Raw genomic sequence first — 27,172 nt, 5'->3', positions numbered from 1 at the left:
AATAAGACCCCAATTTGACTGAGACATAGATGAATGTTGTGTTATGTAAAACAACAAGTAAACTAATGTATCTGAACACTATATGAAAGGAAACCATGTATAATAAACCTAAGAAGATGTACTAGATAGAGAAGATCCAATTCAGTTCCAGTTGATCAATGATGGACAGAAACAGCTACACCCAGAGAAGGAACACTGGGAAAGGAGTGTAAATATATAATTCTGAGGGGTTTTTTAAAGTGATCATTGAAGACATGGATGCTAATGAGATTACCAAAAGAGAGTATAAAAATAGGGTAAGGATAGAACCTTGGAATATACTTCACAGAATAATATTAATGTAATTTCTTATTATTGTATGTCTTCATCACCTCTTGCATAAAGGTTTTTTAATTAATCTCATATGCTCCTTGCAAGTGAGGATTGTTCCATTCACTGTATTTGTATTCCCAGCATTTAGCACAATGGCTGACAAATATTAACTATTTAATAAATGGTTGTTAGTTAATTAATTGATTTGATCTTCACAACCTTGTAAAATGGGTACTACTGGCATTATTATTTCTATTTTTCATGCAAGGAAACAAAAGTTTAATGAGAAGTGATTTGCCCAAGATCACAAAGGTAGTAAAGCAAAGAGGCAGGATTCAAAGTGGAGTCTCACAACAATATGCATACACTGTTGGGTATAAAAAAATTCATCCTACCCAGGAAAGAGGTTAGGAGAAAGAAAGAAATAAAAAGAGGGAGAGTAGATTAGGGGAAGTACTGGTCAAAAGCAGAATACTCTTAGAAGAGGGTAAAAAAGAAGGAAAAATAAAAGAGTATAGAATATAAAGAAATATATAATTAGCAATTATAACTGTAAATGTGAATGGGATCAACTCACTCATAAAACAGAAGAAGATAGGAGAATGAGCTATAAATGAGGATCTACCAATATATTATTTACATGAAGCACCCTTGGAACAAAAAAGATACACATACAGTTAAAATGAGGGCTAGAACAAAATCTATAATGCTTCAGCTGAAGGAATATGAGGTCCCTTTTGATTCTCCTTCAAGCATTACTTCCATTATATCATAATATATTCAGATGGCTACAATGAAAGTAAAGAAAAGAAATCATAGAAATATTATGAACTTTGGGGTCAAAGGAGTAGGAAGATTCAAAGATGAATAAGAAAAGTAATTGATAAAGATCAAAGATATTCATTTACTCAAACCTGACTAAATGGAAAGATACTGGTAAAATCAACAGAAATAGAAAAGATTGAGGAGGGGCACATCTATGGCACAAATCCCTTAGCCTCTCTGAGTCATGGTTACCTCATCTGCAGAATGGGAATAATAAGATTTCCACTCACAAAACCCCATTACAGGATGGTTTTGAACAAAGTGTTATATAAACTAAAATATTTATAAATGATCACTATTATAAAAGACACATTCTCTAAGGTCATATACTCTGTTCAGCATCCAGGCCTTATCAATTGCAAAACTGTGAAACAAAAGTTTGTCTCCGTTGCACCTTGCCTCTTTGTCCTATATCATACCTTCAGGTATTTCATTCTTCAGATTCATAACTCTTCCTTCTCCTTTATCAGCTTTGTTTGCAGGAAAGGATTATAAAATATCAGTTATGCGTAAGTTTGTCAATGTGTTTAATCTTCCAAGATTTTACATATTCCAAGCCTTTTCTATCCATGTGAAATGAAATGAAAGCTCTGTTTCATCCCTGTTAAGGTCATTTCAGGCATCATCAAGCAAGTGCAGGAACTTTTGGGCCCCTTGCCAGGACATCCTCTTCAGTTAAGCTTGGAGAAATCATCTTCTTCAAGCAGATTTCAGCCTGTTAGATCAGGTGTTTGCTAATATTCTGAAGTGAATAACTGGGTGAACTCACATCATCATTGACAGAAGGGCAGAGATCCTCAGGCAACTTTTAAATGCCCCTCCATATTTTGACTTTCATGTTTTATGGAAGAGTCCTGCCATCTCCCAAAAAGATGAATACATTAATAAAAGGACAGATTCTTTTTTAAGGATTTTCATAATGGGTTAATATCAGGTTCGTCATTCCAAAACTTCCAACTCCTTAATATTTTAGGTCCTATAAAATGAGGTATAGATTGCTTTGGGGTATGCAATAATATTTGTATAGCTCATTTTAAGCTTTAAAAAGCATTTCCTCACAATGATCTATAGCATATGTAATACAGTATCATAAGCCCAACATGATTCTTAAGAAGAATTATGTACACTATGTGATAATTGATAAAGATCAGAGATATCCAGGCAAGATTCCTTGAGTTCCTCCAAATTCTCTTTTCTTGAAAAGAAAAAGTGGGCCTTTAAAGATGTGAGTTTCCATTAGGGGATGCATAAATACAGATGGCATTCAATTGGTACCCAAAAACAAGGTTGGTAAGCTAAAACCTGACATACAACCAATTTCTGCCATTCAAATTCTACTTTATCAAACAATATCTGGTTGAAAAATTAAAATAAGTCTCCTTTATGTTTGCTTGAAAAATCACTAGGGTACATATATCAGTTTAGACAACCAATGGTGCATGTAGATCCAGACTGTTAGCCTTGGAGCCAGCAATATTTATTGACAAGTTAGTTTGTGCCCACTCTTACGTTGCCAATCAACCCCAGCAATAGCTCTCACAGCACTTCAACCCTGGCACTGCTCAGTTTTGTACCAACTACTTCTGGCATTGCAGGAGTCATAGTCAAAACTGCCATGACCAACTCAACTACATTGGCAGGGGTAGCAATGAACTTGAGACTAATTTTGCTAGAGGTACCTCCATTGATTGGTATCACAGTTGAGGTGAGAAGCCTGGAGAAATTCCTCCCATCTTAAAAATCAGAGGAATTCATCTCAGAATAGAAGCTTTCAGGATTCAGGTATAGATTTCGGTGTATAGTCATCAATACTATCTCCACTTACCAGGACTCAATTCTCCATTTGGTGTCATGCTAAGTACTGAAAATGATATTACTCAATGGCTAAAGGCTGAACTCTAAACCATTCACATCCAGAATTTTGAGACTGAAGTGATTTATTCAGCATATTAAGCCCCACAAGCTAACATTTTCAATAACTGACTTTTTGAGAGACAACATTCATGCAAAAATGAGTATTTCAAGGTCTTCCTAACGCCTAATGAATACTACACAAGGTTCTAATTGGAGCCCAAAATTACACCATACCATGCATGTTCTGCTATTTTTTTTAATTGAACCATCTCAAGGTAACCATAAGCCTTTTTTCCTAATGCCTCTTCAATCAGGAGATAGCCCTTGGTACTCCTCAAAAAAAAATCCACGTCAAGAAGCACATCAGTATATGCTGGCTTTGTGGTAGTTGCTGTGACTTAAAATGTCTAAAATGTAATTCAAAACTAAGCTAGCAACTGAGTTAAGAACCAAACAAAAAGTGCATGACAAGTTAAGCAATACAACTTTCACTAATGGGATTGGACAAGGAATGTGATTTGGAACCCCCCCCCCACACACACACACACATTTTTTCCCCTACAGCAGAACAAACTTTCCCTTATATACTTTGACTCTATGGGAATGTGTGAATACATCCTCAGACACAAATTTAAGACGTAGTACCATTTGATGTTCTGTACTTATCTCAGCTATTTGAGAAACTACTGTGTTGTCTAACTGATCTCCTGAGACTATGGAGGCTTGATTTCAGAGCTGGCAAAGCTTTTCCTTGGTCATATTGTCCTTTTCCAGTCTTCAGTTTGTTGAGCCAATGCACTATGCACCATATCCCTGGAGTAACTCTTAGTCTGCCTGCTGTTAGCTACCATTCTGCCAAAGAAACTGCTAAGGAAGGATAGAGGGTACATCATGTCACCATCCCTAAGAAAGCAGCCTCAGGGTCACAGTTACAGAAAACCTAAATCTGTACAGAGGAAAAAGCACCACCTCTGTAGCAGACAAAGTAGGGTTGATGGAGACAGAATGCTTTCAGCACCTGTGAAAAATAGACTATCCCTCTGCCACCAGAGATCTGGTATTTTAGCTTCAAATTAGGAACTCATTTCCTAGGACAAACTACTTGGAGGTCTCAGATCTTGTCTTTTAAACAATAACTTTTCACTTGAATTGAATGATTAGAAAAAGTATTATATGTTGCCCCTTTGACTCCCCACTATCTGCTCAAAACAGAAAATACCTATTATTTGATAAAGCAGTTTTCCTAAGCAACATTGCTACCTTGATATACTCAGGGAACATGACTTGGATTCAACAAACCAGATGAGGAGAAAATGTTTTCTCTTGGGGAATAAAGTTCCAAGTGCTATATTCATTTCCAGAAATTCAAGTACTATACCTCATATTCTGTCTCTACCACCACCATCACACACACTATACTTTCCAAATTTCCTTTTGCAGACACAGTCTATAGATTTATGCTCCATTAGTCCAAGGAACAATGAATTCCATCTCTCAGTTAATTGTGTCATTGAACAAGAGGGAAATTCCAAAAAAATAAATGAAGTCATGTCATTTGTTTATTTTTCAAAGGTCATATCTATATGCTATGTTCCCTGCCATTCTGCCTCAGGTCCACACTAACATTCTTTAAAACACAATATTTTATATTTTAAATCACTTTAGTTTCATTTTAGACATTTTACCCCCTAAAAATTAGCATCAATATGAATCTGGCTTAGTCTGACTAAAAAGGAATCCTCTGCTGCAAGCTCTAAAGGTCAATAAATCCAGACTTTGTCATCATTCAGGGAAGTATTCTAGACAAGGATCCTGATGGAAAAGGTTTGATTTCTGATTCCATGAGGATGAAAATGAGAAAATATCAACACTAATACCAGAATTTTCACCACCAAGAAAGCATAAATAAACACTTTCATTTCTCCCATCCCGTCCTCAGTCAGCATTCTCACCAGGAAAGCAAGGAAAACAAAGGACAAGCCAAATTCCCTCACAAATTAATATCTGATGATTTTTCCTCCTAGTCTTCCCTGATTTTTTTCTCCTGGAGAAGGGAAGAGAATATACTGAAAGTGGCCAGAAAATGCTGAATCACAGAAACCAGGATCTCAAATTGATCATAATTTCAGAGGTCACCTAGTCTTTAGTTAAGTGGTTATCCAGACTCACTTGTAGACCTTCAGTGAAATATGAAGAAAATAAACATGTTATAAAAATCAGTTAAGTCAGATAAAACATTAACTCAATGATTTTGCGATTGTTTTCATTAGTGACTATATTCAGTGTCAAAAAAAAACAATCAAATGGTTAGACAAGATGATATCTAAGATTATTTCATCTCTAAACTCTGTGACCTACAGGGAATGTTTTTCTGGGCAGCAAAATTTTGATGATGCCCCTAAAATCATCCCTTGAAAACAATAGTATACTCTCTACTTTTCTGAAAGACCAGTTTTGCTCCATCCTTCCTGAAATCTCTATTATTTTATTCTTTGAAATTTCTTAAAACTCTTGAGTCCAATGAGGAAATCTTTAGCCTTAAAAAACAAATTATCCAATTATTGATCCTCAAAATAAGTTTACATCTAAGTTTACTTCTTAGTGCTTTGCAATGTACTTGTACTTTTGAAAATTGAGATGGTGGGAAAGGAAATTATAGCCACAATCATAAACTACAAAGTCCCCCTCACCCTCCAAAACATTCTCATTGCTCATTATTCTGGGATTTTTCAAGATATACACATTTCAAAAGACAAAGACCTTTACTTAATGAATTAACCATCTAGAATGCCTGAGAAAATAATGAGCATTCCTCATTTGAAGCACTTTGGGAAAAGAATGGGTTTAAACCTAAAGGAAATCATAACTGGAAATATGACCTTGGGGTAAAAGACTCATTGATTTTCTGATTCCTAGAATAGTCCTAGTATCAAACATGAAGATTTTTACACAACAGTGCCAAGACTGCAATCATTCCAATATTCCACAGAATTTTTTCAATTATTATATTTAATGGATAATTCTGGCACACTTACTCCTCCAGTTCCACTTATATTTTCTCACTAAACACCTATCATTAAAATCAGAACAAAAGAAGATAAAGAGAAGAAAAAATATCAGGGAAAGAATAAATAAAAATCTACTCCATTATGTACCGAATATAGGATCACCTCACATTGCACAGACATGTTGCTGACAAATTTCTGCAGTTGTGGAGCAGCTAGTGTAGCCCACTCATTTTACAGATGCAATTTTTTAAAAATGAAGGTCACAGAGATTAACTGATTTGCCCAAGATCACACAATTGTTAAGTTAAAAAAAAAAAGGACTAGTACCCAGTTCTCCCCTATCCTAGTCCTGTGCTCTTGAAAACTTGAAACTTCATGAATGCAGATATTTTTTTAAAAAACCATGAACTCGGGGGCGGAGCCAAGATGGCGGAGAAGAAACACACGACTCAGTGAACGTCCTCACTCCCTCACAACCAATTAGATAAATTAAGTCTCAAAATTAGCTCAGGACTGACAGATACCACAAGGACTGGAAGCACGACTTACCAGCTGAAGAGAATCTGGAGTTTCAACAGGAAAGGTCAGTTCTCAGGGGAGGAATAAGAGACCAGCACAGACGGTGGGGTAGGGGCACACTGCGCCCATTGCGCTGGGAGGGGCTCTGGGATCAGAGAAGCCACTGAGGTAAAGAAATCTGGCACAGGCTGTTGGCTCTTCTCTGCTAATTATTTAGCAGTTCAGAAGAGAAAGCCAAAATATTTTAAAACTCAGATTAGATTTCCCCCCCCCCCCCACCCTGGGGGTGACTCAGTAGACTCGGCACCAGGGGGTGTGGCCTCAGCTACCTCCTGAGAATAGTTAAGAGACTGACAAGTGGGTGGATACGGCCCAAGGCAACACACACTGCCTAGCTTAGCTGGAGGGAGTGGAACTCAGCTCCAGGAAGTCCCAGAGAAGCGGAACCTTTGAACTAGGGACCGTGGTTTCTGGCAGACACTTCCGTTTTGAGCGCAGGGGCTTCTCACGTCACCTGCTGCAGACATTCACTCCCCACCCGGACACATAAGCTGAGCTTCTTGCTGTCTTCACTATTCTACGCCCTCGAAGCACAGCAGTGCTAATCACCTCTGAGGCACTTCCAGGGAGGGGGTGGGGAACTCTCTCCCAGAGCTCTCTCTTAGCGTGGGCGCAGGGGCCGCTGCATCCATCCGGTCTGGGAGGAAGCTGGTAAAGAAGTAAATAATTTCCTACCCCAGGGACAGACCCCAAAAGAATTTTTTAAGTATGAGCAAAAAAGCTAGAAAAACTATAGATTCCTTCTATACAGAGAAAGAGCGGGTGTCCAACCCCGAGGAAGTTAACAGCAAAGATTCAGAAGATAACAACCTAAAGGGGAACGATTCCTGCCCCCCATCACATAACTCTCTCCTAGAAGAAGCTCTTAAGAAATTGAGGGAGATCGAAGAAAAATGGGGAAAAGAAAGAGAAGTTATGATAGAGAATAACAATGTCCTGAAATTGGAGTTGGAAAAAATAAAGAATTCACAGGAGATGCAGGGAAACAAAATTAGTGAATTAGAAAAGGTTAAAAAAACACAGGAAAGTAGGATTTCTGAATTGGAAAAGATAAAAAAGTCTCAAGAAAATAGAATTTCTGAATTGGAAAAAGAAAATAATTCTCAAAAAAAAAAAATTAGGGAAATGGAAAAAAATTCAATAGAGCAAAATAACTCATTTAAAAACGAAATTGGGCATTTACAAAAAGAACTAAAAACTGTGAAAGAAGAAAATAACTCCTTAAAAGTCAGGATGGAACAAATAGAAATGAATGATTCACAGAGAACCCAAGAATCAGTCAAACAAAACAAAAAAAATGAGAAGCTGGAGAACAACGTCAAATACTTACTGGGAAAATCTATAGACCTGGAAAATAGATCTAGGAGAGATAATCTGCGGATTATTGGACTTCCCGAAAACTATGACCAAAAAAAGAGCCTAGATTCTATTTTACAGGAAATTATCAAAGAGAACTGTCCAGAGATAATAGAAACAGAAGGGAAAGTAGATGTGGAAAGAATTCATCGAACTCCTTCTGAAATAGACCCTAAAAAAAGAACACCACGGAATATTGTGGCTAAGCTGCAGAATTACCACACAAAGGAGAAAATCCTGCAAGCAGCTAGAAAAAAACAATTTAAATACCAAGGTGCCACAATAAGGGTCACCCAAGATCTGGCTGCCTCCACATTAAAAGATAGAAGGGCCTGGAACCTGATATTCCGAAAGGCAAAAGATCAAGGACTGCAACCAAGAATGAACTATCCAGCTAAGTTTAGCATCTTTTTCCATGGAAGAAGATGGTCATTCAATGAAACAGAGGAATTCTATATGTTTCTAAGAAAAAAACCAGACTTAAACAAAAAATTTGATCTACATCCACAAGACTGAAGAGAAACAGAAAAAGGTACACAGAACCCTTGAGAACTGTAACTCTGTTGTGAGTATATAAAAAATACTCAAGGATAATTTGATTTTACTGATATAAAAGAAAAAAAGGGGGGTGTGGTAAAGGGAAGGAGGTCGGTTCAGAAAAAGGGGAAGGAGTGATAAAAAGAGGGAAACTACATCCCAGGAAGAGACATAGAAAATACACCATATCTGAGGGAACTTAGTGAGGGGGAGAATCATTGTGTGAATCTTACTCTCATCAGAAGAGGCTCAAAGAGTAAATAATTAACATATTTGTTTTTCAGAGAATTTTCTCTCACCTCATTAAAAGGGGGGAGAGGAAAAGGGAAAAGGAAAAGGAGAATAAGTGAAGGGACTTGGAGGGAGGGGGGAGGGATCCAAAAAAAAAAGAGGGAGGGTTGCGCGTCACAAGGGGGGTCTGTAAATTAAATATCGGGGAGGGGGATCAGGGGGGTCAAGGGAAAAAAGCATAAGCTGGGGATAATACGATGGCAGGAAATACAGAATTAGTAATTTTAACTGTAAATGTAAATGGGATGAACGATCCCATCAAACGGAGACGGATAGTAGATTGGATCAAAAAGCAGAACCCTACAATATGTTGCCTACAGGAAACACACTTAAAGCAGGGAGATACATACAGAGTAAAGGTAAAAGGTTGGAACAGAGCCTATTATGCTTCAGGTAAAGCCAAAAAAGCAGGGGTAGCTATCCTTATCTCAGATCAAGCAAAAGCAGAAGTAGATCTTGTTAAAAAAGATAAGGAAGGAAACTATATCCTGCTGAAAGGTAGCATAAACAATGAAGCCATATCAATACTAAACATATATGCACCAAGTGGTATAGCATCTAACTTTCTAAAGGAAAAGTTAGGAGAACTGCAAGAAGAAATAGACAGTAAAACTATAATAGTGGGAGATCTCAACCTTGCACTCTCAGATTTAGACAAATCAAACCACAAAACAAACAAGAAAGAAATTAAAAAAGTAAATAGAACATTAGAAAAACTAGGTATGATAGACCTTTGGAGAAAACTGAATGGCAATAGGAAGGAATATACTTTCTTCTCAGCAGTTCATGGATCCTATACAAAAATTGACCATATACTAGGACATAAAGATCTCAAAATTAAATGTAGGAAGGCAGAAATAATAAATGCCTTCTTCTCAGATCACAATGCAATAAAAGCTACATTCAGTAAAAAGTTAGGGGTAAATAGACCAAAAAGTAATTGGAAACTGAATAATCTCATCTTAAAGAATGACTGGGTGAAAGAGCAAATTATAGAAACAATTAACAATTTCACCCAAGATAATGATAATGATGAGACATCATATCAAAATCTTTGGGATGCAGCTAAAGCAGTAATAAGGGGAAATTTTATATCTTTAGAGGCTTATTTGAAGAAAATTGAGAAAGAGAAGATTAACGAATTGGGCTTACAACTTAAAAGGCTAGAAAAAGACCAAATTGTAAACCCCCAACCAAAAATTAAACTCGAAATACAAAAATTAAAAGGAGAAATCAATAAAATTGAAAGTAAAAAAACTATTGAATTAATAAATAAAACCAAGAGTTGGTTTTATGAAAAAGCCAATAAAATAGATAAACCTCTGGTAAATTTGATCAAAAAAAAGAAAGAGGAAAATCAAATTGATAGTCTTACAAATGAAAAGGGGGATCTTTCCACCAATGAAGAGGAAATTAGAGAAATAATAAGGAGTTACTTTGCCCAACTTTATGCCAATAAATTTGATAACTTAAGTGAAATGGATGACTTCCTCCAAAAATATAGGCTCCCTAGATTAACAGAGGAGGAGATAAATTGCTTAAATAGTCCCATTTCAGAAAAAGAAATAGAACAAGCTATTAATCAACTCCCCAGGAAAAAATCCCCAGGGCCAGATGGATTCACATGTGAATTCTACCAAACATTTAAAGAACAATTAGCCCCAATGTTATATAAATTATTTGAAAAAATAGGGGATGAAGGAGTCCTACCAAATTCCTTTTATGACACAGACATGGTACTGATACCTAAACCTGGTAGATCGAAAACTGAGAAAGAAAAATTATAGACCAATCTCCTTAATGAATATTGATGCTAAAATCTTAAATAAGATATTAGCAAAAAGACTTCAGAAAATCATCTCCAAGATAATACACTATGATCAAGTAGGATTTATTCCAGGAATGCAGGGCTGGTTTAATATTAGGAAAACTATTAATATAATTGACCATATTAATAATCAAATTAATAAGAACCATATGATCATCTCAATAGATGCAGAAAAAGCATTTGACAAAATCCAACATCCATTCCTACTAAAAACTCTTGAGAGTATAGGAATAAATGGATTATTCCTTAGAATAATCAGGAGTATATATTTAAGACCGTCAGTAAGCATAATATGCAATAGAAATAAACTGCAACCTTTCCCAGTAAGATCAGGAGTGAAACAAGGTTGCCCACTATCACCATTACTATTCAATATAGTACTAGAAACGCTAGCCTCGGCAATAAGAGCCGAGAAAGAGATTCAAGGAATTAGAGTAGGAAATGAGGAAATTAAACTATCACTTTTTGCAGATGACATGATGGTATACTTAGAGAACCCCAAAGACTCTGCTAAAAAGCTACTAGAAATAATTCAAAATTTCAGCAAAGTGGCAGGATACAAAATAAATCCACATAAATCCTCGGCATTTTTATATATCACTAACAAAATGCAACAGCAAGAGATACAAAGAGAAATTCCATTCCAAACAAATGTTGAGAGTATAAAATATTTGGGAATCCATCTACCAAAGAAAAGTCAGGAATTATATGAGAAAAATTACAAAACACTTGCCACAAAAATAAAATCAGATTTAAATAATTGGAAAGACATTCAGTGCTCTTGGATAGGCCGAGCGAATATAATAAAGATGACAATACTCCCCAAACTAATCTATTTATTTAGTGCTATACCAATCAGACTCCCAAGAAACTATTTTAATGACCTAGAAAAAATAACAACAAAATTCATATGGAAGAATAAAAGGTCAAGAATTGCAAGGGAACTAATGAAAAAAAACTCAGAGGAAGGTGGTCTAAGTGTACCTGATCTAAAGCTATATTATATAGCAGCAGTCACCAAAACCATTTGGTATTGGCTAAGAAATAGACCGGTAGATCAGTGGAACAGATTAGATACAAAGGACAAAAAAGGGTACATCTATAGCAATCTAATCTTTGACAAACCCAAAGATTCCAACATTAGGGATAAAAATTCATTATTCGGAAAAAACTGTTGGGAAAACTGGAAATTAGTATGGCAGAAATTAGATATGGATCCACACTTAACACCACTATACCAAGATAAGATCAAAATGGGTCCCATGATTTAGGCATAAAGAGGGAGATAATAAATAGATTAGAGGAACAGAGGATAATCTACCTCTCAGACTTGTGGAGGAGGAAGGAATTTATGACCAGAGGAGAACTAGAGATCATTATTGATCACAAAATAGAAGATTTTGATTACATCAAACTAAAAAGTTTCTGTACAAATAATACTAATGCAAACAAGATTAGAAGGGAAGTAACAAATTGGGAAAATATTTTTAAAAACAAAGGTTCTGACAAAGGTCTCATTTCCAAAATATATAGAGAACTGACCATAATTTATAAGAAACCGAACCATTCTCCAATTGATAAATGGTCAAAGGATATGAACAGACAATTCTCAGAGGAAGAAATTGAAACTATATCCACTCACATGAAAGAGTGTTCCAAATCACTACTGATCAGAGAAATGCAAATTAAGACCACTCTGAGATACCACTACACACCTGTCAGATTGGCTAAGATGACAGGAACAAATAATGACAAATGTTGGAGGGGATGTGGGGAAATTGGGACACTGATACATTGCTGGTGGAGTTGTGAAAGAATCCAGCCATTCTGGAGAGCAATCTGGAATTATGCCCAAAAAGTTATCAAACTGTGCATACCCTTTGACCCAGCAGCGCTACTACTGGGATTATATCCCAAAGAAATACTAAAGAGTGGAAAGAGACATATATGTGCCAAAATGTTTGTGGCAGCTCTTTTTGTTGTAGCTAGAAACTGGAAGATGAATGGATGTCCATCAGTTGGAGAATGGTTGGGTAAATTGTGGTATATGAAGATTATGGAATATTATTGCTCTGTAAGAAATGACCAGCAGGAGGAATACAGAGAGGCCTGGAGAGACTTAGGTCAACTGATGCTGAGTGAAATGAGCAGAACCAGAAGATCACTGTATACCAACAACAATACTGTATGAGGATGTATTCTGATGGAAGTGGAAATCTTCAACATAAAGAAGATCCAACTCACTTCCAGTTGATCAATGATGGACAGAAATAACTATACCCAGAGAAGGAACACTGGGAAGCGAATGTAAATTGTTAGCACTAATATCTGTCTGCCCAGGTTGCATGTACCTTCGGAATCTAATGTTTATTGTGCAACAAGAAAATGATATTCACACACATGTATTGTACTTAGACTATATTGTAACACATGTAAAATGTTTGGTATTGCCTGTCGTCGGGGGGAGGGAATAGAGGGAGGGGGGGCAATTTGGAAAAATGAATACAAGGGATAATATTATAAAATATATATATAATAAAAAAAAAAAAAAAAAAAAAAAAAAAAAACCATGAACTCTTTTGCAGAGTATATAGACCTTTTTATCTACATTTCAAGATTCTTTTAAACAAGGGTACACTTGTATTCCAGTACCTCAGTGACTGACAATATTATATATGTGTATATGTTTTATACACATCAATGGGCAATAGCCTAACTTAGTATGTTAAACCAAAAAGTTATAATTCTATAAGAAAATAAATAGAAAAAATTACATTGTTATTTTGGTGATAGCAGCAAGAAAAGTGTGTTTTCCTTGAGCAAAAAAAAAAAATTCAACAAACATTACTGCTCACTGTCCCTTAAGTGCTACTGTCCATTAGTATTTAGGATATAAGGTATTGAGTACAGATTGGGAGGTGATGGGGACCAGAGGAAGGAAGGGAGGGAGCATCAAGCACCACTTTACAAACTTTATTTACTATGTAACAAATAGGAACTTAGGGGGGGAAAACCTGCTCACAAGTATGTGAACCATTTGCATCACAAGAATAGAGTGAATATAGTATTGGATATTACTTTACAGATAGAAAAATTAATTCATAGAGAAAGGAAAATTGAACTCATCATTACCTTCCTCCCAGACCAGCTCTCTCTCCCAATTTTCCTACTTCTTGCAAAGGCAACATTTTTTCCCAAACAAATTTGAATTACTGAAGCTCAAAGCCACAAATCATTTTGAGCTAGTTCTATCATTATCTATATTTGATCAGACACTACATGTTGGTCAATTTTCCCTTATAATGTTTCCCATTCATTCCTCTAATCTAGACTTTTATCACCTTATACCTTGATGCCTACTAATTTAGATCTCTGACAACTTAAATTCATCCTACAACCTGCAATGAGAATACTGCAATATTTCTGTGAATCAATGATCTCATTATGGCGGTTACTCCCTTCATTGATGCAAATAAGACTAGTCACCTTCCTATGCATTTCTTATTCATATCATAATTCAATTCAACAAACATTTATTCAGAATCTACTATGTTCCAGGCTCTAGCAAGGGCTGGGGAGACAAAGACAACAAGGAAATAATCCTTGTCCTTACAGAACTTATATCCTCCCCAAAATACTTGTGACAGGCCTTTCTCTTCATCTTTTAACATTTTCTGGGTACTCATTCCTACTATATGCCTGAACAATCTCCTTTTCCAATCATATATTTTCTTAATGCTTCCTTTAATGCCATTTTTGAAAACAAGGCATTATTAGTAATCTGTAGGAGTCCATTTATACCTGCCAAGCTTCTCCCCACTGTCTTTCAGGTCATGGAAATTTTGATTCTTCAGAGATAATGGTGCTCTATTATTTGTAGCCATAAAGCATCACCAAAAGAATACTAGTGTTAAAAAGATGGACTTTAATGTTGAGAAGCAGCTTGAGATTCCTAAAAGTATTACACAATTTCCCAAATGTAATTCAGTGTACTCTTATCTTCATTTGGAGGCCATCTTCAATATCTAACCAAGATATATATACTCATAGGCTAAATCAATGGGCTGCCCATCCAAGTATTTGTCATAATCTAGGAAACAGGCATTTTTTCCAATCCCCTGACTTTTCCAGCATCAATTATTAGGCTTTTTGCTTTTAAATATTAGTGGAACTCACTGACTATGTATGGAGTATTCCAGGATTTAACAAAATTAATATAATGTTATATACAATCAAGATCATCTGGAGAACCTAACCATCTATAATGAATCTCTCGTCTATTTGGACTCTGTGAGGGACACTCTATGCCAGTGATAGACAAATTTGGCAATCATATTGTTTTATTTCTCCAATGACATTGAGAATCTAAGTAACTACAGCCAAATTCACATTCCCAAACATACATTTCATTGTGTTAAAAAAAATCTATAATCACTTCACATTATCTAGAATAGTAGTCCCCAAGAATATTTGATCACACCCCATCAGTAAAATATATTTTGAGCATACACCCCCAATATGTGTATGTATATTTATTTATAAATAATGTCTAAATTAAATTAGCACTACTATACTAACAATCATGTAAATTATAAATGTACACAAAAATTAGACAATTTTAAAAACAGTATTTATATGAGTCATAGAGTCAACAGAATCACTGGAATTTAGTGAGTGACATGGCCAGACCATTAAAAAAATCAGTTTGGCAGCTCTATAGAAGATGCTTTGGAGAAAGAAAAGATTTTTGATAAGATGTCTATTGAGAAGGCTACCAGGGATATGGACTTGAACTAGTCTTGTGGCTGGTATAACTAGAAAAAAGGGGTCAGATATAAGCAAAAGATTTGACAGCTAATTGAGAGACCATGAGGAGTCAAGGATGATAATAAATCTGTGAAGTTGGGTTACTGGAAGGATTACAGTATGCTACATATACATTTGGAATGAGAGACTCGGTTGTGAGGAGAAAGATGATGTAATAAGATCTCAGATGCAGTCACAACCCACCTTGTGAGCACTCATTTTGAGATTCACTGGCTTCAACACAAAATGAAAAAACTTGGAGTGATAGGGCATGGGAGAGAGGGCAGAACTTCCCTCTGGAGAAAAGCTGGATCTTTAGAGGGCTTCATCATAACCAGTAAATGACCTGGGGAACAGGGAGGGATGTAATTGAGGATTTTCCCAATGGTACCTACACAGCTGCTGCTATGGATATACCTCAGTAGTAGTTGAGTTATATTTGCTCTTAAGTACCTATGCTCAACTAAGAAAAAAGTTGGAAGCTTAGTGGAGGGAGGAAGAAAGGTAGAAGAATTTTGGGAGATATATATATGCATGTTGTCTATATTAGACAAAAATCTCAAAGTTTGGCTATCATTGGGAAAATAGCATACAATTCATTTTATACAGACACACACTCACTGAGTATATATATGTACATATATACATATAGAATATGTGGATGTAAATAATAAATAAATCCAAGGAAGTTAAGAAGGGAAGGCACATAAGCAGCTAGAGGAACAGAAAAGAGTGTCACATAGGCAGGACATAAGCTGAGTCATGAAGGAAGAGAGGATTTATAAGGCAGAGATGAGAAGATCACATTTTAAGAATCAGAAATGGCCAATACAAAGGCATAGGAAGGGGAAATGGAATGCTATGTGTAAGAAATAAGAGGGGACAGTTTGGCTGGATAGCAAAATGTGTGAAGAGAACAATTTAGTTATATTGGGATAAAGTTATGAAGGACTTTGAAAGACAGATATAGGAGTTTAGATATTATCTTAAGGGTAATAGAAGTCCACTTGATTTTATTGAGTGGGAGACTGACATGGTCAGTATGAATTTAGGTATTCTCTTTGTCATTTGTGTTGAGGATAGACTGGAGTAGAGGGAGATTTGGGGCTGGGAATCCAGTAGTCCAGGAAAAAAATGATGTGGGGCTGAACTAAGATGGTGACTATATGAGTAGACAGAAGTGGTGAAATGTGAGAGGGAGTTGTAAAGGCAGAAACAGCAAGATTTGATGACAGATTAAATGTAACACTAGGACTGAAGATCCAGAGGACTGGAAGAAATGTTCCCTGGACAGAAATAGGAAAGTTTGGTAGAGGGATGAGTTGTTTTGGACAATACTGAGTTTGTGATTCCTATTGGAAGTGCCATTTGAAATGTCCAGCAGCTGGTAATGTGGAACTGGAGTATATGAATCTATGAGCTGTAAGAGCTGCTGGGGTCACCAAGAGGATACGCAAAAAAGCAGAGACACTTGAAGTGTATCCCCAGTTGATAAGTGAACAAGAAGAGGTCAGACAGAACCAGAAAAGAATAATTCTTCCTGAATCTCTCTAATGCACATTGCTTCATGCGGACAGAGTATCCAGACCTAGGGAAGAGATAGACCTTCTGTACTCAGATCTGGTCAGGCCAAATATTTATTTCTAGCCATGACATTTAAAAAAAAAAAAGATAATTGCAACTAGAATGCAACTAAAAGAAAAGCTACCAAGATAGCAGAGTTACTGGAGAATATGCTATAGGAGAATTAGTTGAATGTTTAACTTGGAAAGGGGAAAGCTTGAAAAAGTGTGATCACTCTCTTCAAGTATCTGAAGGATTATCATGTGAAAGTTGGCCCCCAAAAAGCAATATTAAGAGCAATGAATCCAAGAAGACAGATTTAAGATTAATTTAAGGAAAAAGATCTTCCTAAGAATTAAAGTTACCCCAAAGTATAACAGGCTGACCTGGAATACAGGGAATTGCCTATCATTGGAGGTCTTCAAAATGGAGACTGAATGATGACTTTTCAGATATGTTACAGAAGAATTTTCTGACCTCTGAGATACCTTATAGATCTAAGGCTCTGTCTGTGTGAGTGTTTGTGTTTGTGTGTGTGAGCACATATTATAATATTTATATACACACAATCACACCTCCTCAACTAGATTCAAGGAAAAAGGCCAGATCTTAGATTTTCTTTGTATCACTTAAGAGTGAGTGCCATTTACATATATAGTTAAGTCTTATTTTTTCCTAAAAGCAGATTTAGAATTAGAAAAGACTATAAAGATCATCATAGCTAACTTAATCATTTTACAAGCAGGAAAACTGCAGAAAGGTGACTTGGCCAAGGTCACACAGGTTGTAAACAAGATTCAAATCCATGTTCTTGGTCTCCAGTCCAGGGCATTTTTCCACTAACCAAGGTTGCTTTCTTGAGTAATGAATAAACATAAACTTACTAGGAGGTGCGATTGGGGAGGGAGGAATGTTCACCAAGCAAACCACCAGGGGAAATCAAAAGTAGAAACTAGGCTTTCCATTTCCTAAATGCAATGTGCTAATTCTCAGCGGGCAGAATCTGGACTGAACAGTGAGCTGGTTTTTTGATTTTGGGGTTGTTTTGTGTGTCTGTGTGTGCGGAGGACATGATTCTTCTTCTGTATATTAAAGGAGGATGATGTTCCTTCTCAGAGGAGAGAGAAAAGATTCCTTTGTGCTAGGGTTGGTGAAAGTGTATCTGTTTTGGGGAAGGACTATAGTTTTCTTTGTAAGCACTGTGGGCTATTAGTGTGGGAAAAGGAGGCTTGTTAGACTTCACTGTGACCGACCATGATGGAGATAGATTTTTACAGGCCCAAAGTTTCTGGTTGGGGATTTGAAGGAGGAATGTTTGCAGTATGCTCTGCCCTGAATGAGAAAGGTAAGGGTCTGTGTTATAGTGGTTCACAGAAACTGTGAGGAAAAAAATAAATGAAAAAGAAATGTTTCCTACCCTTTCAAAGTAGATAGGGAGGTTTATCGTTAATTCGCTTCCTCTGAGGGTCAAATATCGATTTAAGAGGAGGATGTTTTTCTTTTGGGTCACAAAACACAGAAGAAAAGTAAATATGGACCAAAAAACTTTTCTTTTGAGGTGCTGTGAGACTGACAAGATTTGACTCACTCAGCAGCAACATTTAAAAGGCTTCATCAGTGACAGGCTGATCACTACCTTCCAAACCCCATAAGGAAAATTACAATTTTTCTGTGAGGCAAGTTTTTCATGTATTGATGACTAAGAGAAAATAGAAAGGATTTGGGGTTTATCTGATTTATACAAATAGTCATTCATCCAGATATGAATCAATAGCTTAGCATCATAGTAGTAAATTAGCATGAGTATATTGAAATAATGTATATTGAAATAATCCTAAAATCCTAAAATCAAGATTATAAGTGCTCATCACAACACAGAGATTGCTATAGAACTAAATTTTAAAAAGAAAGAAAAGAAAAGGTATTTGTGCACAATAGGGATTACCCTAAATCAGGTATGCTTAATAATTTTTTTTGTTTCCTGGACCTGGCTTATGTTTTTAGGATTACAAAGGAAATGAATTATACTAAAATATAATTATCAAAGTACCTTTTAAAAAACCAGTTCACAGACCTCATAAAATCTAGGCCTTAAAGAGTCTTTGATTTATTTATCTTTTATTTTGGTCCCAAATATAAACCATTAGCTAAAACATTAGGGCTAAAAGGGCCTTTACTGATATCTAGTCTAAGCCTCTCATTATATACAGTTATTCAATAATTTGTCCAAGATTACACATGTAGGAAGAGGCCATATCTGTGATTCTAATGCAGGTTTTCTGACTTCAAATCTAGGACTTTCTTTATTATACTCCACTATATTTAAAGTCATCTCTGCTTTAATTCCTTCAAATAGCCCTCTTCTCATATGTCATCATCCTGTCCCCCAACTAATACAACCAGGACTGGTTTAGAAGAAACCGTGGAAGTGGAAGAACCGTTAGAAGAAAAGAATTCCCAAGAACTGAACTTGAGGCCCCAAACTAATAAAAATATCCCTTTCCTTCTGAAGCAACAGCTGAAAAGTCTCAAGAAAACTACAAAAAGAGTAGTAGCGGTAACCTAACTTCATCGGTCTGAACGGCTCTTGAAGAGGCAGAGGGGAATTCATGTGTATATTTTAGGAAGAATGTGGTAATTTCTTGTATAGGAGGAACTGATGTCAATTTATGTGTTTTATTCAAAAACTCAGAAATGTTTTCTTTAAGGAGAAGAATGACTAATGGGCTAGAAGGGTTATGATTTTTCAAGTGTTAAAGCATTATGAAATTTTCTGTGTGGATAACTGGGGCTGTGGCTTGTGAACTTATAAAAAGCAATTAATTAGTTTTGTTGTGGTATAGTGGAATGAGTAGTGGACTGGAAATCATAGCATTATGGGATTTAGTCTGAAAGGAGTCTTAGAGATCAGAGTCCAAATCCAGGTCATCTGAATCTAAATCTAATGCTCTTTTTAATGCTTCATAATGTCTCAGGAAACATGAGTTCTAAACACCAACTCTATATTTTATTTGCATGACTTTGAGCAAAGTGGTTTCCTCTCCCTAGCTTTCATGATTGCAGCATGCTTCTGGAATTTTAAGTCTAGAATAGAATCAAAATACATAAAAGTCCTATGAGTACTATTAGAAGTTGGAGATCAAATCAGTCCTGATCCATAACTAAAAATCTTACCTCTGGCAAAAATACAGTGTAGAAAGAATCAGTATGTATATAAGCAACAGAAAGTACAATTCAGAAAAGTTATATTTAGTATGAAAAAATAACAAGCTAGACTATATAGCCTTCAAGGAGGAAAAAAAAAGTCTGATCCTCTCCTAAGTACAAGCTATCAGGCAGCTGAAGTGCTGGAATTCACCCTACCTTTTAAACAAGCTTCAGAAGCAGCAGCATTTTTCTCTTCCCCAAAAGAAGACTCAGATCAATGTAACCAGATTGGTCAGCTTACCAAAGACTCGGAGGATGGATGTTCCCTTCCACCACCTCTTGAACATCCACAGGCATATTCCTATTGCCTTGCAGAAGCAATCTCCTATTCAATGAATTTTAACCTTCTGAAAAGGGGGTAGGGTGTCAATTCATTCACCCCCTGTGAACATATCAATCAGGGGCTGGCCTTACAACCCAGCATTAACTAGGAAAAAGCTCTCAAGGTACACAGGCCTCGATTTATAGATGCCTGCTGCCTTCCCAAGGGCCTTTGCCAGAGGCCATCTCTCACCCAGACACTTCTAGCTTTTGCTAGAGCCTTGTTCTTAAGCTTTGTAGCACTCTTACTTTGCCTTGTGGCCAGGAGAAGAGCACTCAACGATGTAGAAGAGGAGCCAACCACAATAAGCTTACTGAGTCTGTGCCCAAATTTTTACCCCTGAAAAGTACTTTTTAACAATAAGAATTTTGAGTTGTTTTTATCTGTTTCTATTGCAACTACTTTTTACTACATTTTTATTTGAATTCTCTTTCTACTATGCTTTGATTTGGTAAATATTTTACCTCCTCAAGATCCAGTTATTCCCCTTGAGGGAGTTCCGCACCCCACTAGCCCCCCAAAACACATGCATACATATGCATACTTTGAATACACACATGCAACTTGTGTCAGTGGGGCTCTACTTAACGCTCCCGGTTCAGATGGGTGCCAAGACTCCAGTTAAACCTATGTGGGCTTCCCCTAACTGTACTCATAACCTAAATCTATCAATCAAGGAAGGGCCAAGAGGGTCAATCTCACTCTGCAACTGCGAAAACTGGATCCTTTTCGCCCGTTTTTTTTTGGGGGGGGAGGGGGTAGGATAAATGTAGGGGCTCCCAGGAACAGCCCCTGCAAAGGAGAGTTAGCTTGGGGGCTCTTTTTTCTAGGGGCGCACAGCTTACAGAGGGCAAGTCAAGACCCTCGAGAGGAAGAGCAGGTTGCTCTCCAGGTGGGCGCGCGCCCAGCCTTCTCGCCCGCGGCACCAAGGAATGTTCCCACCCGTGGAATGCTCTCACCCGTGGAACGTTCCCGGAGAACCCTTGGAAAGCTCGTTCTAACTGGTCTCCCGGGAGGAACGGAGCAAGCACCTCGCTTTTTGGTCAGCGAAGCCAAGCCACCACGGTCGCCTCCACCTACGGCCACGAGAGACCGCAGAGAAAGGAGAGGAGGAGAGCGAGGAGCCCGCCGCCACTTACCGAGTCCACTGAGGTTTTCCTCACAGGAGTACCAGATGCCGGTGTGGAAATACCTGAAGAGGAAGCGGTCGTCGCCGGTCTCCCAGCTGTAGTGCACCCCGTGGGAGCCGGCCGTGTCGTTGGCCGTGCTGTTGCCGCTGTAGTTGAGGCAGTTGGTCTTCTTGTCTCGGCCACAGTTGGGCTTGGGCACCCGCTGGGTCCCCTGGCACCAGTGCGTGGTGAGGAAGGCGGTGGTGGAGAAGAGAAGAGCCAGCAGGTTCAGACACACGGCCAGCAGGGCTCGGCACCGGCGGCTCGTCTTCATGCCTCTCCGCCCTCCTCGCGGGGAAAGGACCAAGCGAGCCCGAAGGAAGCCGGGGCTGGGGGCGAGCAAGCCGGTGGGTGCGGGTGGGCGGGCGGGCGGCTGTGGGCGAGGAGAAGTTCTCGGAGCCTCGTCACGCGCCCTTCAGCAACCAGTTTCCCCTCGGCAGAAACTCTCCGTTTCTTCCAATCTGTTGCTGGAGCGGTTCTGCAAATGCTGCAGCCGGGTCCCCATCTTCCTCTCAACTTGGGGCGCTCTCCAGGAGGCGGCCAGAGGGACGCGAGCGAGCCAGTCCAGAAGGGGCTTCCTCGCAGCCCGCTGGGACGTGCGGGGCCGGAGCGGAGCTTCGGAGGAGGAGGAGGTAGAGGAGGAGCAGGAGGAGGAGAGGATCAGAGAAGCTCTGGCTGTCTGGCCGCGAGCACGGAGAGGGAGCGAGTGAAGGAGCGAAGGAACGAACGAACATCTGCTAGCTGGAGGCACATGCCAAAGATGAGGATGCGCTGCCGCCTCCTGCTCCGTGGGGAGACACCTGCAGGCTGCGGGACGACATTGTACTCCAGCTTGGAGATGGGATGGATTAATCAAGAGAAACGAGGATGGAGTCAAGGCAGCTGGGGTAACTGCGGCCCCCGCCCTCCTCTCCCCTCCCCCGTCCCCCCTTTCCCTTCCCTCCTCCGTTTCGCCCCTGGAATTTCCCTCTGTACACAAGGCGCTAAATCACCCTGACAGTCTGAGAGCCGCAAGCCCGGGAGGACTACTGGGTCTCATTTGATTTTCAAAAACAGTAATTATGTCGGCCTGAGGAGCTCAGCGACCCAATCTGCGGCACCGCTGTTCTCAGCACCCTCTTCACATACCCTCTTGACGTTCTCCGGCTTCCTGCCCTGCTCCTGGGGGAAGAGGTAGATTTGATGATTTTGAAGCTTTCGTTCTCTCTCTCCATTGGGGCCTGCCTTAAAACAAACATCACAAAATGTCAAGATCAAAAAAAGTTCCAAGATAGTTGAGAAGGACGTTCCGCGCTTATATACATTGCACCCTGTCTGTGATGAGCAGACAGAAGCAAGGCGAGCCTTTCCAATTTGTCTTTTATTCTAGTCCCTGTCTAGGTCTCCATCAGCGAGGCCTTTACTAGCCACATTTACTGCATCCCCGATTCTAGATGGTCCACGCTGGAAGGGACCTTGGAGATCATTCTAGTCCAAGCCTCTCATTTTATCGATGAGGGAAGTAAAAGCCCTGAAATGAAAAGCATCAAGGTCACAGAAGGAATAAATGGCAGAGCCAGTTATTCTGACTAAATCCAGTTCTCTCCCAACTGCCACAAACCTTTTCCATAGTCCGTGCTGCCCTTTCCATGGTCTTTCCAAAGCACTTGATAGAATTCCTGACATTTTGCAAGTCATAAAGGGTTCATTAGCAACAGCATAGGATCTAGTGGGTAGAAAACCTTTCCTGGGAGTCAGGAAGACCAGGGTTCCAGCTCCATCTTCTAACATATACTAGCTGTATGACTCTTCGAAAGTCATAACCAAGAAATTTGAAACTCTTTATTGGTAAGGGGAGTTTTCCCCTACAAAGTTTTCCCACACCAGTGAAATCACAAGCCTGAATAAAATTAAAAGTTATCCATGAAACTGCATAAAGATATATTGTCCTAAAGACTGGAGGCTGGTCTTTTCATTTCTAACCCTCCACTTGGATAAGTAACTTCATTAGCCTCTGACACAGTTCACCCATTTATAAAATCAAGAAAACATTTTACTAATGGACTTATGTAAGGGTTCAGGAGAATGCTAATTAAGTTCAATAGGGCCTCTTCCATGGCAGAAAAGTATCAAAGAGGTATGAAAAATTGCCACAACTTTTCTCTAGGCTGCTTTTAACTCGGAGCTATTTCATCAGGTTGACCTACTTTTTTTTTTTCTTTTTTATCCAAATTTGATTTCATTGGCATAGAAAACTTATAGTGTAGAAACTCTCTCCACTAATATAGATAGGTGACTCATCTGGAACTTAACAATTTTAGCTAGTTGCCTGGGGCACTGAACATTTAAGTGACTTACCCCCTGATTACACCAGTCTATGATAGCATATATGACAAAGTAGAAACAAAACCCAGATCCTTCTGACTTTCAGGACTGCTCTCTAAGCATTACAACCTACCTTTCTCTTCATCATCATATTCTATCTAGGTAAAGCTACTGATAGCCTTCTATGTAGCTGATTGTCTGCCATTTCATCAATCAAGCAATAAACATTTATTAAATACCTACTACATGTATATGTGTATATATACATATATGTGTGTTGTACACATATATGCCATATAACAACATGTATATGCAATATATGTATATAATACATACACATATATACCTACACACACATATATATACCATATAAGCACTGTACAAAGTGCTGATAAAAAAAAGAGGCAAAAGACAATTTCTGCCCTCAAGGGCAGGCATTTCAGAGAGAATGGCATTTAGTCAGAATATCTGGTTCTGCCTTTTACAATCTAGTGGGGAGATGACATGCAAACAAATATATATAAAGAAAGCTATATACAATGTAAATAGAAAATAATTAAATGGAAGAAAGGCACTGTGACTTAAAAGATATTGGAGGTTTCTAGTAAAATATGGGATTTTAAGTTAGGACCTAAAGAAAGGGCGGTCAGTGGTTGGAGAAGAGGGAGAATATTCCAGACATGGGAAACAGCCAAAGAAAATGCCCAGAACAGATAGATGGAGTATCTTGTTCATGGACCAGCCAGGAGACCAGTGTCATTGGATCAAAGACTATGAAGTGGAAAGTAATGTGTAAGGAGATTGGAAAAGTAGCAAGCCACTATAAAGGGATTTGAATTTGAAACAAAGTATTTTATATTTTATCCTGGAGGTGATAAAAAGCCACTCAAGTTTTTTGTTTTGTTTTGCTTTGTTTTTGAGAAGGGGGAGATAATGTGATCAGATATGAACTTTGGAAAATCATTTTTGTGGCTGAGTGGGGAATGGATTGGACTGGGGAAAAAGCTGAGGGCGGGCAAACCCACCAGCAGGCTGTTGCAATAATCCAAGCATGAGGTGATGAGGGCTTGTGCTAGATCTTTTCATTTATTCACCAAATATTTAATGCATACTATGTTCAAAGTACTATACTAGGCCCTAGATTTAGAAAGATTAAAAATCACACAATCCAAAGGATTTCAAGGAATTTACAATTTGATATTAAATTTGCTAAATACACAGCTAAAGATGACATGAGGCTGAATCCTATTTGAAGCATATTATTCATGGCAAGGGAGGGGAGTGAAGGAGAGGTCACTATCAGTTTGAGGGAGAAAGGAGGAGGGAATGTAGATTGAGGGAAGATTTTATGAAAAATAAAGCACCTAAGTTGAGTTTTGAAGGAAAAGAGGATTTATTATCTATCTATTATCAATAGATAATGATAATGACAAAGTGCATTCCAGGCATTGAATGCATTGATTGGGGAGATGACCTGAATATTTGGAGAGGGGCAGGAGCATAGAGGATAAGATTAAGTAATTGCTCCAATTTAGCTGGAACATAGAGTGTGTAACAAGGAGTAAAGTGAAATAAGACTGCAATGGTAGATTGGAGCCAGATTTAAATGTCAAGCTAAGAATTTTATATTTTAACCTATTAGCAATATAAAACTGAATGTTTTTTTTTAAGAATTGCATACTCAGATATGTACATTAGAAACATTTTGGCATGTTTGTGGCAGCTCTTTTTGTAGTGGCTAGAAACTGGAAAATGAATGGATGCCCATCAATTGGAGAATGATTGGGTAAGTTACGGTATATGGATGTTATGGAATATTATTGCTCTATAAGAAATGACCAACAGGATGAATACAGAGAGGCCTGGAGAGATTTACATGAAATGATGTTGAGTGAAATGAGCAGAACCAGGAGATCGCTGTACACTTCAACAACAATACTGTATGAGGATGTATTCTGATGGAAGTGGATATCTTCAACATAGAGAAGATCCAACTCACTTCCAGTTGATCAATGATAGAAACAGCTACACCCGGAGAAGGAACACTGGGAAAGGAGTGTAAAATGTTTGCACTATTGTCTTTCTACCCAGTTACTTATAACTTCAGAATACAATTCTTACCAAGCAAGGAGAAATTTGGTTTTACACACATATATTGTATCTAGGATATACTGTAACACATTTAATATATATGGGATTGGGGGCAGCTAGGTGGCACAGTGGATAGAGCACCAGCCTTGAATTCAGGAGGACCTGAGTTCAAATCTGGTCTCAGACACTTAACACTTCCTAGCTGTGTGACCCTGGGCAAGTCATTTAACCTCAGAAAAAGAAAAAAATATATGTGTCACCTAGGAGAGGGAGTAGAGGGAGGAAGGGGAAAATTTAGAAAAGTGAATACAAGGGATAATGTTGTAAAAAAAATTATCCATGCATATGTACTGTCAAAAAATTATAATTATAAAATTAATAAATTATCAAAAAAAAGAAAAAGAAACATTTTGGCAGCTCTTGTGGGTCAGTCATGTCCAACTCTTCATGATACCACTTAGGATTTTCATGGCAAAGATACTGAAATGGTTGACCATTTCCTTCTCCAGCTCATTTTACAGATGAGGAAACTGAGTTAAATGATTTACCTAGATTACATAATTTGTAAGTGTCTGATTTGAACTCTGGAAATGCCAAATGATTTGAACTCTGAAAGATGAACCTTCCTGCTTCATGTCCAGCATTCTATCCTATCCACTTTGCCACCTAAGCTGTCCTTTGTTCATTCTGAGGTTTCAAACTTGAGAGATGTCTGCCACAGAATTATTATTTAATGTTTTGTAAATCTTAAAAGCTAACTGTAATATGAGTTGTTATTAAGTTGGGGAGAAAGGGAGATTTAAGTAAGGAGGGGAAGGGATATTGTTTATAGGTGACAAGATTCATGTACCAAGGTTTGAGGCTTACATCTTTAGAGAAAAGAGGATCCTTGGAGTTCCTAGTCTAGTACCTTTGCAGATATGGAAACTGAAGTTCAGAAATGTTAAATGACTTGCCTAACATCAGATGGCTAGTAAATTGTAGAACCAGCATCAGAACTTAGGTTCTTTATATCAGACTATTTATATAAGCATAAATTATTTTTAGTTACTGTGCTAATCTTTGGTGTTTTGTACTGTTAAATTCTATCAGTACACATAGATGTATCCTATTTTAAGAA

General features: G+C 38.0%; 1 protein-coding gene across 1 annotated transcript in view; it reads right to left on the bottom strand.

The window, feature by feature from the left end:
• Positions 1–22,327, bottom strand: part of GSG1L (GSG1 like) — a 370,570-nt gene extending 348,243 nt beyond the window's left edge. The window contains exon 1 of the mRNA XM_074282771.1: positions 21,628–22,327. Coding sequence (XP_074138872.1) covers positions 21,628–21,931 — 304 coding nt within the window. The 5' untranslated portion in view covers positions 21,932–22,327. The remainder of the gene's footprint in view (positions 1–21,627) is intronic.
• Positions 22,328–27,172: the final 4,845 nt, after the last annotated feature.

This window comes from Sminthopsis crassicaudata, chromosome 1 (genome assembly GCF_048593235.1).
Source record: "Sminthopsis crassicaudata isolate SCR6 chromosome 1, ASM4859323v1, whole genome shotgun sequence".
Taxonomy (NCBI): Eukaryota; Metazoa; Chordata; class Mammalia; order Dasyuromorphia; family Dasyuridae; genus Sminthopsis; species Sminthopsis crassicaudata.
The sequence above is the reverse complement of the archived record's forward strand: the minus strand, read 5'-3'. Positions and strand labels throughout refer to the sequence as shown.